At 40.1% G+C, this 19,315-nt stretch overlaps 1 protein-coding gene across 2 annotated transcripts in view; it reads left to right on the top strand.

Annotated features, from left to right (window-relative positions):
- The window catches only part of macrod1 (mono-ADP ribosylhydrolase 1), a 150,135-nt gene that overhangs the window by 111,938 nt on the left and 18,882 nt on the right, over positions 1 to 19,315 (top strand). For both annotated transcript variants that reach the window (XM_061725573.1, XM_061725572.1), the window contains exon 6: positions 18,749 to 18,870. In XM_061725573.1, the coding sequence (XP_061581557.1) occupies positions 18,749 to 18,870 (122 nt within the window). The remainder of the gene's footprint in view (positions 1 to 18,748; positions 18,871 to 19,315) is intronic.

Genomic DNA, 19,315 nt, shown 5'->3' on the forward strand with positions numbered 1-19,315 from the left:
GATCACTCAGAAGCTAATAAACAAGCAATCAGTGAAGGATACTGCACCGTGTCTCCTTTTTGTTCCTCAGTTCAGCTTGTGCTGTAATGGTTGTTTTTTTTGTCAGCACCTCACATCTGCATGTTTCTTTCCTTTTCTCTGTGTTTATAGATTTAAGGGTTTTAATGCAGCTGAATTCCCAATAATGCATTGTTGTTTATGTATTTTTCTGTTGTCAGACAACATAACAAGGATTAAGTGTCGGCACAAATGTGGCCCATTAAAACTACGTTGTTAACCAACCGTCACTTGAGAGCGCTTTTCCACCTTCTGGTATGGACTGCTAAAATCTTCACTTTATCTCCACCACCGCACACACTGCCATGTTGGCAAAGTAACTGTCCGTGCAGTTAAAAACGACAGCTGTGCTGTGATTTTTGGCTTTATTTACATGTAAAACGGTCACTCAGAGAATGTTAGAAGCTACGCCCGTCAACGAAATGAGTTGTACTGCTCCCACAGGCGGCTGCGCTCTGCCACTCGAGGCACTTCTGAGTCAAATAGTTTTATATTTCCATCCATCCTGGAAATGGGCAGCGGGTACTATATGAATCAAAGTTGTGTTGTATTTCCTTTGTCACATTCAGGATAGATGAAGCCTGCACTCCACTGTTTGTCCATTACTCTTTGATTACTTTTTGCTTGCTTAATTTATTTATATGTTTGTTTATTTCTACAAAGCTGATGTCTGACAAATATGTATGTATTTAATTTGTATCGACAGTGCTGCATTCTCTGAGCAGTCACTGGAAACACAGTTAGGATCTCTTCTGCCAGGATGATCCTCTGTCCCTTTAAACTCAGATTTAAAGGCTTAAAACGTTTAAGCATTTGTTTCCACAACCGTGGATAATAATTAGTACGACTGAGCAATCTGTTGGATATTATAAGTTTGAAGATACCCTCTTTAAATGTATGTGACTTGCATTATCTTCATAGAAAGGGCTGTATTATATCTCCTTTAGGATTAAGTTTGATAGTAATATAATAGGAGACTGAATTCACTACCCGTAAAACAGAACAATTTTGCCAACACAGATTAACTTGGGGTCAAATATTGATCACTTTCTGTACCGCCGTCCCCAAACAAAATTCAGACTTTCAGTAAATGCAAAGCTTTTTCAGCATCGCTGCCCATATTTCTTTATGGCATCCCATCTGTTAAACACTGTAATATATGTTTGCTGTGTCTTGTGTTCAGGGGGAATTGCCAGAGAGTGAAATATGCTGTTCGGGGAAAGTGGGACTCGTGTAGTTGGAGGTGGAGAAAATAAAGATGGAGGGAGAACAAGATGGAGCTGGTGAGGCCCCGAAATAAAAAGTGCTGCAGGAAATAGGGGCAGGCGCAAATCAAGAGAGATATCACTCTGTCAAAAACTGCCTATTATGCTCTCCTCTCTTCTCTCGCTGCCTTCCGTCTCCCAGTTTCTGTTCCCTTGGTGGCCAATTACTGCTAATTAAAATCCTCACTGCAGCTCTCCTGGACTCCTCTCCTTCCTCAACGCGAAGAGCTCCATGTCTTTTCTTCGCCTGTCACCCTGTCGCTCTCTCCTGTCTGGGTCTGTCTTTGAAGTCGTCGTAGTTCATGATCAACAACTTAAACACCTTGCCTGCCCATGTTCTTTTCATCATTTATCCTCACCTTCATATCTTTTCACTCCTCTTTTTTTTCCCTCTTCCTCACTCCTAAATTTGGTGCTTCCATCTCCCTTGTATCTCACTCCAGTCGTCTTCCCGCCCCTCTTTTTTCCTCCCCGTCTCACCTCCTCCCCCCTCTCCACTGTTCATCAGCAGTGAGGTTTCTTTAGTAGCGCCATGAGACTTGACAGGGCTGTGGGCTAAAGACTGCACTCAGACTGATACCTCACAAGTTGGGCTTGTTTTCTTTTTTTGACATAGTTGTCGACATCTTTGATTCTTCCTGTCTCGGTGTCAGCAGTGCGACCCTTTTAGGTGATAAAAAGCTTCATCAAAACTGCTGCTGCTGATGAGGAGGAGCGTGATGATGATCACAGCAGCAGAAGCAGCCCTGGTGTTAATTCATTCAGTTAATTCATTTGCCTTGAAGGAGGAAAAGGGATCAAAAGGAAGAAAAAAAAAAACTCCAGTGTTGCTGGGCTCGGGGAAATGGAGTTGAAGAGTGGGAGTGAGAGCGAGTAAAGAACCTCTTTGCTGCGGCTCTGATGAAGAAAATTATGTCCGCTCCTTTTAAGCAACTGCATCTTGTTCTTCCTTTGGCCATCCATTTTTGTCCTCTTATGTAGGAAAACTGCCCCTCTGGCTTTGTCACAGAAAGGTGCAGAGAGACGGGGGAACCGTAGAGGCCTCTGCAAGACCTGAGCCCTCTTTTTGTGCCAAAGCCCAGGATAGGATTTAAGAGCTGTGTCCGCTTGGCTGAGCACAAACTAAGGCCGAACTCACAAAGGACCAGCTAGCCTTTTTGCTGCCTTCTGCTTTAAAGGCAGATAAAGAAAGGCATGGGACAGATGGAGGTATGAGAGAAGAGAAGAGAAGAGGGGAGAAGAGGGGATGGCCGTTGAGTATGAAAAGCAGAAGCAGCGACTCATGGCCTCCCAGGTAAGAATGGTGGGAAGGCTTTGGGGCAGAGAGGAGGGGTTGTGGGGGCAGCACCAGAAAAAGGACACAGTGGTGATGACAATAAGCAGGAAAGAAGCGGGAATGATAGACAAAAAGAATAGCGGATGTCGCTGGATGGCACTCTGTCAAGTTTTCTTAGGGATCATGCCAATGCAACGCCCACTTATGAGAGAGAGGAAGCACTCGCGCACGCACACACACACACACACACACTTGCAAGCTCAATCTCTGTGCAGGCTTAATTTGCAAGACACATGCAAAATTTATACGGCTTTTCTCTTCCTTAGTTACTTTCTCTTTCTATTATTTTTGCACCTCTCTGTGCGTTTTCATGTGCATATTATTGTCAAATCAGGATTATACACTGTGACCGGAGCTTAATAAAACTAGAAAAGGAGCATCTTTCATGAAATTGTCTCGGTGCTGCCTGTTAGAAACAAGCATTTATATTGTAATTAGGTCAGACCGATGTGCGTTTTCACACTTTGATTAAAAAAAAGAAAAGGCTTTTTAACTGATCTGATAGGCATCATGGGATTCTCAGGCAGACTGCAATAAAAAGGCACAAATGACATTAGCACTCTGAGGGAAAACGGCTCTCAACATACAAGATAAGAGATGTTAAAGGAAGACTTGATAGTGATAGTTTTGGATGCTACATAATTATTGGTCCTAAGTAAGCATTTGCACTTCAAGCTCTAACACATTCAAACGAATATGAACTATTTTTATTCTATTACAATATTGTTTGCACAATTTAAGGACTCTTCTGCATGTACAGCAGACAATAACAATAATGAACATTAAAATAAAGAATTGTATCTTAGTAGTGCCAGCTTTCAGTACTTCAAGTTACTTTTGATTATGATTCCCATTTACTTGCTGTTGCAAGCCCTTCCCCTGTGCATTGTCGAGACATAGCTCGTGGCTTGTTCATGGATAGTGTATTGCATAACAATTGCAGTTATTGGACAGAATAAAGAGCCCATGAGGCATGTTATTTAGAGTTTTTTGGAAAGTGGAGTAAAATAAAGAATCAAAAGGATATTTGTTTAAACATAGGTCATAATTTCCACATCTTTGTGCAAAAGTGACCTTTTAAGCGGCTCACAAACGCACAATAATGTGAACCATGCAATAATCACAGCTTTAAATTCATATTTCTCAGTAAGTTTTCATATTTCATGGCATGTTACATGCTAATTTTTTGTGCTTGTTCAAATAGTAACAATAAAATGTACCTGTTGTATTGTAGGACTACCGCATGTCTGACTAAAGCAGAAATGCACTGCTGAATCAGCAGTAAAACCTGGGGCCTCATTTATAAAGCTTGCGCACAAAACAGGGCTTGAAAGATGCGCAAGCCACCTTCTACGCAAAGGTTGGGATTTAAAAAGAAAAAACGAACCGAAAAATGTGCGTATCTCTACGCCAACCCTGACCCTCGCGCACAAACAGTCTGAAGATCTGGGGAACTGGCGACGCAGGTGGTGAGGTGGTGAAATGAAGCCAGATTCATGTCATACTTTTAATGTCATCACTGACTTATAATATAATAGCGCTGATCGTGTCCCTCTGTGTTTGAAGCACAGCGTCAATCAGGACTCTGGTGCTGCTGCTGCTGCAGCCGCAGTGCCAGGACACGCCGGGCCGGGAACCTCCTCTTCACCCGCCGCTTCCAACTGTAGAGTGACTGAGGACAGAACAAATGAGTGCCGGGCCACTCTATGGAGCCCCTAAAGGGACTCAGATTTTAAAAAGAAATATATATAATGAGTTTTACGCGCGCATGAAACCTTTACGCGCGCGCGTAAGCCTAAATTATGGTTCCGCGTTAAAACGACGTAGAGCCTACGCCGTAGGGCACGCGGCAACGCGCACCTACGCCGTAGGCTCTGCGTTGGTGTAACGCGGAACCATAAATCAGCCTTAAAGGTTTCACGCGCGCACGTAAAACTCATTATATATATTTAAAAAATCCGTGTTTCTTTAGGGGCTCGGTACCACTTGGCCTCCACCTTCAAATCACACTCTTTTTTTCTTTTTTTCTGCACCATCTGTCCGTGGCACTCACGGCGTTTAGCGCAGCAACGACGTGCCTCTCACTCGCTTTATTTTATACTATTTATATAAGATTTATACTTTTACTGTGACCACCAAATAATGTCGTTTTCTCATTCATATGCAAATACAGTCATGAACTACTTTGAATTGCCCATTTAAGGTATGAAGTGGGCGTGTAGAGGGCGGGATATGAGGCGAATTCACCTGCGCAACCTTCCAGCTGGACTGTGATTTATAAAGCGAACATTGCGTGCAAGTGTGCGTGCACACGTTTTTTTTTTTTGCGCCAGCCATTTTCAGCTTTTGGGTTTACGTGCACTTTTAGTATGGATCCTACGCACTCTTTTATAAATGAGGCCCCTGGTCTCCGTTTATGTCCTCATTAATCCATACACATAGTCATGGCCTGAAAAAAACCCACATAAAAAACAAAACATTGGTTTAGTTGAAATGGTTTACAAGGGTCCACCTACTCTTGGATGGTTTCATGTTTTTCCGAACAGAACCTTCATTTTCTCTGAGCACCTGTCTTTGAATCATTTATTGTTCGTTACTTTCAGAATGTGACATTTTCTGAGTTACTCCGGTTAGACACAAAGTCTGTGGTGTTTCGACATCACACCTACCTTTCCCGGTGAATGTTACGGCAGCATGTGCATTGATGAACTTCTCATCTGAGATTATACATATACTCCTGGTGGTGGACTGTAACGCCTGTGTGCATTTTAAATGAATGGAAAGAGGATTCAAAGTCACTCATCTGTCAGTGGAGCGTAATAACGGCCTTGTGCAGTCACATGTGGATACTGGATATGTTTTCAGCATATTGAATACATAACGCCGACACATTTACTGTCAGTCATGTACACTTTCAGACGACACATCCATTTATCACTGTTTCTCATATGCTCACTCACACACCACCCTGCACACACTCGTCTTCAAGCATAAATCCCTCACACATCCTAACATGCTCCTCTAGCCTGCCCCCCCCAGATCTCTCCCGCTCTGTCTGTGTTTCAGGGTAATGTGAGCCAGCAGCCGTAACACTCGGGTGGGGGGGAGGAGGAAGAGGACGAGGAGGAGGAGGGGGATGTTGATGTATTGTGGAACTAAAGCAACCCTGCCGATCGATAATGTAAACAGGAGCGAAGAGAGGCGGTAAATAAGGCTGACTCCTGACAGAACTGTCTACCTCAGGTGACGGAAGGAGAGCGAAAGAGGGAGGGAGAGGAGAAATGGGGAAGAGGAGATGAGGAGAATATCTAATAGAGGGAAGAAGGGAGAAACAAGGATATTGGGACAAAGAGGATAGTGGAGGGGTGAGAATAATAAGGATGGTGAAAACTGGGTACAGAAAATGGTATCAAAAGGAGGGATATTAGTTGTATAAAATAGAAGAGAAAAGGAGGGGACAGAAGAGGTGTGGAGGGCAAGCTGAGGGGGAAGAAGAGAGGTAGGATGAATGGTTAAAGTAATGATGAAGGCAGGAGGGAGGAGGCTGATGGAAAGGACAGCGAAAAGATGGGAGAAAATGGAGTGACAGAGGAGAGGACGAATAAAACAGATGATTGGGTTTGTAATGAGTAAAAATCGCCACAGCAACTACAGATTAAATTTCAGCAGGAACAGTTTTGTTTACGTGTGTGTGTGTGTGAATCCGAGATCAGTGCGGCAGTGACATTTAGCAGATGACGTGCAGATGAATGACCACTAAGTGACCACTGTTGAACACACACACACACACACACACACACACACACACACACACACACACACACACACACACACACACACACACACACACAGAGCTGAGTCGTGAGCCCGCTCACCACTGGGTGCTTCGTTGATGCTTTGGCATGGCTGAATAATTCCTTGACAGCATGCGCGGGCTCTGGGCTACTTGTCTATTCAAATAATGCATACTGAGCGAAGAACAAACACACACCTGACAACACAATCGTACAACTCGGGCAGAGACACACGGGGGAAAACAAATGCATGTCAAACTGTTTGATTATGATTACGTTGTACTCCCTATGTTTTCCACCGCTTCACGCATGAGTGCAACTTTGACCGCGCTGATTAAACACGTCCATCTGTTAGTGTTTGAGCTGCTGTGTCGCTCAGCTCATTCGGACGGTCTGATTGTTACTGCTGTTATTTAAAGCATTGTCGTACGCCCTAAATTTCCCTCCAAGTGATGAATCACTTGTGATTCATCATGCAGCCCATTCTTGGAAGTTACTGAAGTAGCAGGTTGAAACCGCTGTTTTCTTCTTCTTTTTTTGTTAAATCCAAAACATGATGTAGAGTTTTTCCTTAATTCTCTCTCAGCAGCTATAAAATACCTTTTTTTTCTTTATGGCTTTAAAATGGCAATGACACTTTCATTGAGGCGCTGCACTATGTTATTAAATGTTACTTCTGTTTGTCGTTGATACTAACCTACTTTTTTGGATCATCTCTCTCTCTCTCCGTCTAAAATATTTGCATGTTTGAATTTCCTTTTAATAAAGTATCTATCTATCCATCCATCCGTCCATCTAAAATATATAAAAAAAAACGTTATTAAATCAAAGAAAATTGAGTCACAGTGCAACAGAAAAAGCTATTGATATTATAAACAAAGAATTAAATTGGGTTTAGTGGTTTATGTCAACAGAAATGAATGAGAATTTGATTTCATTAAGCGGGTCTTTGCAGAGCCTCAGAGGCCTGATTGTCAACACTATGTCCCCTTCCCTACCCAGCTGAATAGAAGAGGCCAGTAATCAATAACTAATCTTAAAATCAATTGTAACACATTCTGGGAACAAGAGAAAAGACGCTAACGCATGGATGATGTGGTTTCTCCAGGCCAGATGTGTCCGTGTGAGCTGAGGAGTCAGATGAGTTTTGCCTCACAGCGTGTCACTGAAACGAAACCCAAGATGAAGCTTTTAGTGAGCCTCATAAACCTCAGATCGAGCCGAGCGATTATTGAATTAAATTTGTCCTAATGAGATTGAGGTTATATGATCGTATTATCCAATGAATTCCTTCTGTCCATATTAGTAATTCCGTTATGATACATCTATTATTTTTTTGTTCGCAAGCTGAAACAATTAGATTGTTGACATCTATTTCCAAGATGAATTTGACTCCTGACAAATTTCCCCCATAGCGTGAATATTTAATGCATCGCCGGATAAATTAAAAATGCCAACTTGGGCTTTGGGTAATTCACTTAAATCTTCTTGTACATTCGAGAAACCATAAAGAGGACTTAAATATTCACTAACCTTTAGTTTGACGCATTAATACGGTGCCTTATAATGGAAGACATCAGCATCACCTCATATTCCTATGATGCACACCATTGTTGGAAGTTATAATGTGATTTAATACTTAAATATATATAAACGTTACCTTTAGTAATGCCATATAACACATTGATTACCGCTGGGGTGTTACATCTATTCCTCCTAACAGTTAAAGTGTTGATTGAGCACACTGGGATCTGATTGTTGGTTGATGTGTGACTTAACAGTTCATAGTGCTGCATTTATTTAAAAACACTGCATGCAGAGTCTGAGGTTTGACACAGAAATGAGTGTCAGCGTGGCCGTGGAGCTGAGATCCCTGGCAGGGTGGATCAAGAGGAGAGATGGCTGGGAGTCGTCTGAATTACCAAAGATTTATCAAGAACATGATCCACTACAGATTAAAGATGTTTGTGGGAATTAGTGCCACGGTACCTCGAAAGGGATCATTACTGCTTAGAAGGTGCAGTAATGATTCGTTACTCACCTAAGCTTGCAGCGCATTAACCGGCACAAGAGCGTACTCTTTCATTTAGAGCCCTAAAAAAAGAAGAGACGTTTTATGTATACCACTGAGCTACCGGTTGTGCTTCTAGTGTCAAGGAGGCATCGTTAAAACATTCGGCTGTCAGTATAATCAGCCAGCACACTGACAGCAGATAGATTTAATGATGGCTCCTTCTTTGAGTCAGTATGAAAGAAGTCATATAACATAAACCTTTGATAACATGAGCACCAGGAGACACTGATTTCTAATAGCCACATCAATACATAAACAGTCTTTGATTTAAGCACTTGTTATTCTTTTTGTGTGAGTTCATACACTCAGACTAAGTGATTTCTCTGGGATTTCCCTTGTCTTCATACCTGAAAAGTTTGATGAAGGAGCTTCAGGTGGTTCAGTAATCTTTGTTTAAATCAGGGGGCTCTACTGTTAACAGAACTCTCTTATTTCAGGCTGCGGTGTGAACTTTTATCCTCACACTTGTGGTTTTAGTGGAGAGTGACGACATAGGGTCCTGGATTTTTGACAAGCCGCTATAGCAATATGAAGCTCTGTTTCCAGTATGATGTTAACAGGAAACATGCAGCCTGCAGCTTGTCTAAGCTTCTTCAGACAGTTCTTCAATTCATATTGAAGCTAAAGATTTCATCTCTTAAATTAGTTTTAGTTTAGTTTATTTCTAACATGTAATAAAAACATACATATGAATAAAAAAGTCAACAACAAAAGAAACAAAATAACCTACATGCCCAAAAAGGAGTGGGTGTTTTTTTAGTTTATTTTTTAATAATGTTTTTATTGAAAAAGAACATAAGACAATTCTAGTTACTGAATCACAGTTTACATTTTTCCTGTTAAACATATACAAAACTTCAAATGCAAAAAAGCAAATAGAATAGTAAATAATACAGTTAAATTGTGAAAAAATGAACAATGAACTAATAAACTCCCCTCCCTCCCGCCGGCCCACCACTCCCACGGCTCATCCTGACAACAGATAATACTGGTTACTCATGCATTCCAAAGTACAACAACAATAGACACACACTCACTTGGTCAGTACCTCTAAATTTGTAAAATAAGAAATAAAAGGTTGCCGTTTGTGAAAAACGTCTCCGTACATCCTCTCAATGTATACTTAATTTTCTCCAGTTGTAAGAAAAACATGGTGTCTTTAAGCCACCGGGAAATAGAAGGATATTTAGCAGATTTTCAATGCAACAGTAAATAACGTCTTGCTTGTAAGGAGTGGGTGTTATTTCTTTACTCAGTGCGGTCACATGCACATCTAAATCCAGCTATTGGCAACAATTTAGCTAAGGATTAAACTGAAGTTTCTGAGAAATCCAAGTATACATGCGCGAGAAGACAATCCATTATTGAGTTCGACTCCGCGTTGCTAGGTGGCGCCACATGCACTTTTGCGTTGGGTTTATTCCATTCGTATTTTGTTCGTCTTCTTCTTCTCCTACTGTGTTGATATTCTGGCTTTTGCGGCGTCGTCACTTCCAGAGGGGGCAGTCCTGGGGCAGTCGCTAGCTCGGCTATGATTGGGTTGCGTATACATGACTGAATAACTCGAATTAGGGCCGCATTATCTGTCACTAACAGCTCGATCTCAAGAGCTTCAGTTCGGTTCAAATACAGCCCAGCTAAGGTGTATACATGGCTTTTAAAAATTTGGTCGGATTAAGGCAACAATTCAACTTTCTGTTATCTTGTATTGTTTGTCTTGTCAGTGAGCTTGTTCTTGACATTGTTTAGGTTTCACAATGCTTTCTCAAAACTCTCTAATGAGTCAGCAGCTGTTGGTGTCATTGAGTGACAGCTTCATATGCTGCAGTGTCCATACTCCTTTTAAGAGAATAAATTTAAATAGTTCCCTACTTTCTGTAAACAATTATACTATGGTGGTTCACTGTGAATGGTTTGAAAAAGAAACAACCTCTCCCCACTACCTGCCTTGATTCAATTATAAGAGTTAAACCTTTGTGTTGTCATGTTTCATGCAAAGAATGTTCCAGAAAACAGTGCATGAGTGGTGTAAAGTAACACCAAGGCCAGTCGCTTTATTAGAGCAATAACATGCAACTCTCCTTCAATGTTTCTAAACTCAACATGAAGCAAAACGTTTCCATGAAAGCTGCTGATGATAGCGGCAATAAACTGGAACGGGCGTAGTGGGAACTACTGAGGACTGAATCTGACACAATCCCAAATAAATACAAAAGTCCAGCCTCAATAAATAAACAGATGTGTCAATAAATGTTGTACCACTAATTTAGAATATGCATTTAACTGTATAAACTCAAACGTGAATCAAAGTGATATTTCTTCTATAACTTTCAGTTTTATTAATTTAACATTTATACCTTTATTTATAAATAATTAATGTTATTTAACTTCTTGTGTCATTAATTATTTTATATCTATTTATTTATATTTATATATCCTCGTATTCATTTTTCTGTCTTCCCCACCAGAGTAAAAGTTAAATGACAATATAAATAAAAATGGTTTTATCACAAAGTTGAATAAGTAAAGTTAAAAATAGTTGATTTAAATTTAGTAAAATCAGATACTGACAAAGATCGGTATCTTAACAGCTTCAAAGCATGCAACTTCAAAGATCTTTCTCTCTTTCAGCTTTGTATTTGAAAAACATGGTTATTTGGAAAAAAATAAGTCCAATAGTCTTTATTTGCACTAGTTTTTGACACAGTGAGCTCTGCTCCACCGCAGGGCTAATGAGCAGCTCCTACATCACTAACCAAATGTTCTCCATTGATTTTGGTTAGTTGGCAGAATTTCCTTGTCGATACATACAACTACAACAATTTCTAAAAACAAATCAGCCTGTAGAGAGTTATAGAGAAGTAGATAAAGGAAAAGACTTCCTGCTTTAGTTAGGAATGTCGACTTTTGAATGTCTTATACTTAAAGGAGCTTGAGGCTGGATTGTGGCAGGATTTATGAAAAAAATCCGTATACATTTTAAGTTTTCTAGTAATAATGTCAGATGAAGTGTTCCAAACCAAAAAGAATGAGTCCTCTAGTGCAGTGATTCTTAACCATAGGGCCGCGGCCCACACTTGGGCCGCGAGCGCCATCTAGTGGGCCGCCAAAAAAAATTCAGTTTTGTACATGTGGGCCGTGAGGGCCGCGGGACTGCATAGCAACTCCCAACCAAATGAGGAGAAGAAGACACTTAGCTAGCTGTACGTGTAATAGTAAGAGAAATGGTGTGTCTTTACAGAGAAAATCCTTCATTTTGCACAGAGTAGGTTTAGATCCGCCAGGATTAGGGATCGATTAATTGGGTCTGCGCCCAGAGCAAGCGAGCGCGGCGTGATCATTTATACCGGCGCGTCCCCGCGGCCGGGGAGGTCGGTGCCGCTCGAGGGCGGGCTCCGTCGTTACTGCTGAAGGATGGAAGATGTAGATGCGTGGGCTGTCGTGTCTGCTGGACTGGACAGTTCGGGCTTTCGAAAAAGCATCGGAAAGTAACTGCTGCAGCGCGACCAGAGAGCTGCGGTGCGGGCTGTGCCCGTCGCAGCTGATCAGGCTCCGATGAAACCTGACACACTGAGTCCTGACAACTTATTAATGTAAATAACTTAAAGTAAAATCAAACTAAGTTTTGTCCTCGCTGTATTTTTAAATATGCAACCCGGAATGGACAAATTCATCCTGTTCAGTCTTCCCACTGGGACAAAACCAGTGTCTCATACGTTCAGAGACCGTGGCGTTCAAAGTGCGAAAGTGAAACGCCACTGAAACAAAACACAAAGTTTTTCATCAAACATATCCACTCAAGTCTGAACTGAAGTCACAGAAAATAAACTGACCATCTTAAAACATCCTGCCCATGTTTGAGTCCAGATACAGCTGTGAAGCAGCTTTCTCCACAGTGAACATAATTAAAACTAAATATCGTTCCAGGCTCACCAATGAGCACCTCCACATGCATATGAGAACCTGACACCATCCAGCCCAGATTTAAAGTCCTGACAGGAGAAGTTAGAGCTCAGTTCTCTCACTGAACGACAGAAAGTGGGGGCATAAGATTATAACAGGGGAAGAAAGAAAAACTGCAAAACTGTTAAATTGTTAAGATGTGTTTATATTAATTTAGTATAAAAATGTGTTGAGACAATTAACAAAGAAAAGGGGAAATTCAAACTGCTGGTAGAGAAATAAAATAAGATAGCATTTGAAAAATAAAATAAAATATACTTTATTTTTAAGAGAAAAAAATATGTTTAATTCAAGTTAAACATGTTAATTAGCAAATATGTACTTTTTTTAATATAACAGTCAGATGCAGATGTTGATACAACTATGAGGCTACTTGAATATACACACACACACATATATATATATATATATATATATATATATATATATATATATATATATATATATATATATATATATATATATATATATATTATGATGTTCTGGACCTTCGCTTGAGTAAATTTTCTCTAAATGGATCTCTTAAAGTTTTAGTTGAATACCCCTGCTATACAGTGTTTATATTTAATGGGCCCCGGGCCACTCTGTACTGAAAAAATTGGGCCCCAAGGTCAGAAAGGTTAAGAACCCCTGCTCTAGTGTATCTCTCCGTTGCCTTGAACAGGCTGTGTGCTGCAAAATGTGCTGCAATTCGGTCCCGAATTTCCCGCGCTGTCCTGCGGATGTGACGTCACATGACGCTGCATGCACGTTCTCCCCGTTCTCCCGTGCCGGCTTCACTGTTGGCTGCAGTACCCCCAACGGCCGTCGTGGTGAAGGGTGGCGCTAGAGAGTCTCATTTCTTAAAAGGAGCCTCATGCTCCTTTAAAGTCCCAAACACTCTGCTAAATATGTATAGAGTTAGAAACTAAGCGAGCGTCCTGTCTTAACGTTTGCGTGTATTTCATTAATTGTTACAACATTTCGTTTTACATTGTGAAGGAGACATGTTTGGTCCATGAGACTGCTCTTTTCTTTCCCCAGTGTTTGTAGTACGAACCTTCAAAAGCAAAGTCTGTATTTTTTTTTTAAACATTCCCCAATTGTGAACACCTACTACAATAGAGGTGTGTTTATATTTTATTATTCTTGAGAAAAACTACCCATGATTCCCCTTAAAAACCTGGAATCAGACTTTTCTCACAAATCCAGAGCTTTCCACAATTGACAACAATTCACAAAATGTCCGTATCAAATGAAAACAGAGACCATTTATGACTAATGTTGCACCAGTTGAATAATTGCATTTTTACAAAATATGCACAAAAACAGGCTAAAGACTGTGACAGCTGCTTTTACCTGATAATGTACCGCTATCTTAAAGACATGAAATGCTGAATTCTAATTTCATGTATGAACGAATGGTGAATTTTAATGATGTACAGAACCACTGACTTTCCAAGACTTGGCTTGAATTGTCAATAGCAATATATGATTCTTATATAAAAAGTCTAATTTGTTTAGAAAAGAGACATGAAACAGGCTGCACCTATTATATTCCCCAGTCATCTTGTGAGATTTGGTGGTTTTAGCAAATCATCTAGAAAAATAAGAAATACATGGAGCAAACTGACTGATCAAGCTGTAGAGCCTTAATTGCTAAATTATTTTTAGCCTGCAGCGTGTTAAAATATCCATCAGTGACTGCAGAAGCGGAAAGAACGCCATAGGTTTGCTTTTTCATACAAATTGCTGCTGTTAAAATAAATATATGAAAAAGTGCAAAATGAAGTATTAAAATTTGAATAGTGAATGTAATGAAAAATCTACAGAATAAATGAGTCAGTCTGTCAGATGTCAGTCAAAATGAATAAGACTGGTTCAATGAGCACTGAGAAATGAAACCTCTGCAGCATCTCAGGCTTTTAAAAATAACACTTCAGATGTTTTATTGAACTAATGTGAGGTGATCAGAGACACTTCAAGTTGATCCCTCAAGTTTCAGCTTTGATCATTTGTGTAATTGCTAACTGTGGCGTTTATTTCTTCTTACTTACCTTATTACCACGTTTATTGATTTTTCTGGCACATTTATATTTTATAAATGTCAATAAAATGTAGCTTTGGGAACGTTATTTGAACATTAACAAACAGAGTGATGCCTAGACAGACGCAGATCACCCTCCAGTCAGTGATAAACGTCACCATAGCAACACACTCTCCATATCTGGAAATTGCCTGCCAATGGCCAAGGACTCGGAGATGTGAAGTGTGTTTTGCTCCAGCAGCCCAGGTCTTGTTTGTCAGCTGGCTTTAGTTGCTTGAGCAGTTACTGTAAAAAACTCTCGTAGCTCCATCAGCTGTCTCCATCCTGTTTTCTTTTTGTATTCATAAAAGATTTCCTTGCCCCTGCTTACTAAATTATTAATTTCATCTATTGATCTTTTAATGTTAGACTTGATCCTAGAAAATAAATATTGGTATCTGATGTCTTCAGATTTCTGTATCTATTCAAGTACCACTGGAGAACTGCGACAGATAGGATGCAAATAAATCTGTTTCCTACAAAAACAGTATATTTCATTGACAGTGGGACGACGTGGGGAAAGAATTGGGACATGTCTCAGATGGAGGTTGTGAATCGGGTCCTTTTCATGTGCACCAGGCTTGTGTAAGGTGCTGAAGGGGCTGTTTGATGTTTGTCAAATCTATCAAAGACGTGTTCAGTGGTATCACTGATGCTTCCCGAGGGAAAGAAAAAACAATTGTGTGACACATCTCTTTTTTGTCGAGCTTGTTTCTCCGAGAAAGATCAGTGCTCAGTATAACATCAGAATTTCCTTTTACTACTTAGATTCATTTCCAGGATAATAGCCCTTCTTTCATCTCAGCTGGATCACAATTTAAGATTTTAGCATTACCTTTTATTTCTTAGAAACTAAAAACAAGTTTAGACAGCAAAGAGTAGATCATTGATCTTACGTTGGAGAACTACTGCAAGCTCTGATCCGTACTGACAACCCCGCAACTCTGGATGTGGCAGAAACACATTCATCATACGCTCCTGTGTTTCATTGTCATGTACAATCTGTCACATCACATGGTTTGGTTTCTCAGAACACGCTCAAAACTGCACCAATGCATAATGCTAATACAAAAACTTTATTACTGAGCTATGGTGTCGTTTGAATAATCATAGATGGCTGTTTTTAAAGTAGGCTAAGCAATTCTATGCATATTCTAACCCAAAACTCTAGCTAGTGTTTTGTTTCAAATATCTTCAGATGTGATGTCATCCAGAAAGTGCTTATCCTGGCTAAGGGACGCACTTTTTATTAAAAGACCTCTTCCAATGATTTTCGAGTCCAACCATGAAAATATGTCTGCATGGTGTTTTGTTTTTACGTGACAGAAGATGCATCGTAAATGAAATATGCAGTTTATATCATGGCTGAGTATCTTTTTACAGCAGGTAGTACATTAACTAAAGTCACTCAGATTTTGACAACCAGAGTTTTGGGGATCCAATCCTTTTACTGCGCAAGGTCGGACAGCATGGAAATGACTACAGCCAGGTAAGTGGTGAAGTCAGGTTATGAGCTCATTTACATTATCATTGATATATAATTAATGAGTTGAGAGTGCATCAAATAAGTTAAAGATGCATAGTGGCATCGACGCTGTGGAGAATAGGGAGATATTATTTAATTGAGAAAAGTTTAAATATTTAAATTTTATTAACTGTGACTTTTATGGTTGTAATAATTGTCAGAAGAGCCTTTATTACAAGGAACTGTACAGAAAAACATGAAGCTTTCCTCAGGGAGAAACAGACCAGAATTCAGTAATCTCCCAATGAGAAGATTATTTATTTCTAATGAGACCGAGAAAAAAATAATAATCATAAAAAAACTCTGGTGTGCAGCAATATATTTCTCTGAGAGCTAAAGTGTCTGTGTTGATCTGTGGTTGGAGACTAGAATTATTTTACCCCATGGCATGAAAACCTCACTGTAGTAGAAAAGAAGAGTCTGAGTACTAGAATTTCTTTCTTTGTGTGTCTCCTGAGCTGCGGTCCTGCCAGGTCTTATGACAGCGATGGGTTTCATGCTGGGAGCAACATGCTGGGGCTCATCAGAATCGGTGGTGGTGTCTGTGTATATGTGCTGAAGCTGGCTGAAACCATATCTCAACGGCAGTCCTCTCTATTCCTCACTCACTTCTATTTGTGAGCTTTTCTGTTGTTTTTGCCTCCGCCAACCCGCTCTTTAATTCAATGTACTTCAATTTATTTACGCCTCATTTAATCAGTTTGTCAAATTTGGATATTCTCTACAGAGACTTGAGAGAAAAGAAGCTGTCATTAACTTTAGAAAGTGCTATGTGACAGAAAAAAAAAAAATTTAAAATGTACAAAAGCAATAAGAAACAATGAGAGCGCGTATTGCTAAAAAATAGCAGCCCAATAGATTCATCAGGTTCATTTTGTCTTCTATGATACGATACTTATAGTTTTGGTTTCATCAGATAATTGAGGTTTAAGAGGGCGCTCCCACACTGGTCAGCTGGTTAATGACACATCAGCAGCACGTCGGATGACGCCTTGAAGAAGGCTGGAGTTCACGGTCAAAACTGTCGCAGGTATGAAACATCTCTTCTAAAACCTCAGCTGTCTGATAAAAGGAAAATAATAAGTATAGCCGGCCAACAGAAATGGAAAAATGGAGTGCCTTTTTTTTGCAATAATTTCACTGTTTTTAAGTAAATGGGATTTGTGTTTTCTTTCTTTCCTCACTTTTATAATTTTGTAAAGAAAAGTAGTTTTCGGCATAATGACAAAAAAAGTGTTTGACACAGGTGTCAAACCCTTTTCAAACTAAACAAATCCTTGCATGGACCACTGACTTCAATGACAGCAGGAGATTTGTAGCTTTCCAGCTCTACAGATAAGTAAAACCTTTATTGATAATAGTCTATTATGTACAGGAGAGGAGAAAGAAGACGATTTTCTGAGAGCTCCATGCAGTCTGTCTGATTTCAGTCTTCTGAATGGCTGCACAGGAGGAAGATTTCATTCCACTGATGAGAACGACTACAATTGAATGGGAACTTACAGTCTGAAACATGAAAAACATTGTCTGCCTTCCATCTAGTATATGTGCTACTTCAGCTCTGGCCTCCAGAGACACTGCCATGCTGCTGTTTTTACAAGTTAAACCTTTTTGTCTGAACTGCGTTGAAGGGCACTGAAATTTGACTTATGCATTAGTTCACTTACGTATCCTAAAATGAGAATGTAAAAATACAGCTCTCGACTGCCGGTTGCACCTGCTGCAGGCCTGGACATATTCACTAACTCACACAGCCATTCTCTCATCTCCACTCATAATGCTGAAATTTCAGATGTTACTTCATGGGTGCAAAAATAATTGGCATATTTCAAAACTTTTTTGAAATATGCATAAAAAATCCATATTTACACTGAAATAAATAAACGTTTTTTTATGTGTATGTCTTGCAATGATGGATGCATCACAGCAGAAGGAAGCGAGCTACGTTCTGTGGAAAATAGCCTCTCAAAGAGAGAGAGAGAAAGTCAGAGAAGTGGGAGACGAGGCAGGCTGAAGGCCATCATGCTCAGGCAGCCCAGGAACTTACAGTAAATTCTGAAAGGCGAAACCACCTCCTGAAACAATCAGTTGGGCTTCAGGGACAAAGACTGACAAATCAAAACAAAGGAATAAAATAAGAGTTTAAAAAAAAGGAATAGATTTTCCTTTTTTGGAATCTAAACCAGGAAACCATATGAGTAATACTTTACAGTCTCAGATTATACCACATGTCGTCACAGTTTTGCACATGCATAGACTATGCTGTAAGTGATGGATATTCAGATTTAAAACGGTTTTCACACGAAATCTTCATGACAAACTTGAGAGTGCAAAGAGCGGGAAGATGGCATAAATATGTGAGCGAGTTGAGAAGGAAGTTCACATAATAAAAACAGAAAGAAACTCCTGAATATATGATGGAATTGAAAAACAGTTGTAGGAACTTGTAGAGGTCATGAGCGCTATTACGTTTCTGTGGGAGACAAATCATACATATAACATTTTTTCAAAACCTTTTGTTGGATGGAGGCTTTTGTTATTTGCTTTAACTCTTTTCCTTACATCCACATTTGTTTCTGACCCTCAACTTTTTCTGGGACCGCGAAAGAAAATTCCAGCTCCAAAATGTCAATAAAGGAGCGTATTCTTATCTCTCCGTGTCTCTGCAGATGTGATCCACACTGTGGGGCCGATTGCACAAGGGGGAGTCGGAGAGGAGGAGAGGGGAGCACTGAAGTCATGCTACAAGAACAGCCTGCAGGCTGCCACCGAAAATGGTGCACGCTCCGTGGTAAGAGGCCGATAAATCTGAAAAGTGGCCTAAAGCTGGGGACCAATAGGGTGGGAGAGAGGAAGGACAAGAAGTGCTTAGGTTAGGTTAAAGTGGAGACAATGTGAAGGAACAAAGCACTGAAACTGTGACCCAAAAACATGAAAAAGGCAAAGTAAACAGAGAAGGAAGATGTCGATAAGCCCTTAGGGCCCTGTGACAAGATTCTATAGTTAGAAAAAAATATAGATCACGTGAGGCTTCTATATTCATGCTGAGACAGATGGAGGAAGGGGAAAAAAGGGAGAAGTGTTGGGTTGGAGGAAATTTGTATAAACACGGTGAGAAGGAGGTTGTACTGAGAACAAAATGTTAGAGAGATAACACCAAAGCGACATGACAAGTTTAGTACATTTATAGTTTCACTAAAGAACACAATCAAACATAGAGTGTATTGTCTACAGCA

Source organism: Cololabis saira, chromosome 7, assembly GCF_033807715.1.
Source record: "Cololabis saira isolate AMF1-May2022 chromosome 7, fColSai1.1, whole genome shotgun sequence".
NCBI lineage: Eukaryota > Metazoa > Chordata > Actinopteri > Beloniformes > Belonidae > Cololabis > Cololabis saira.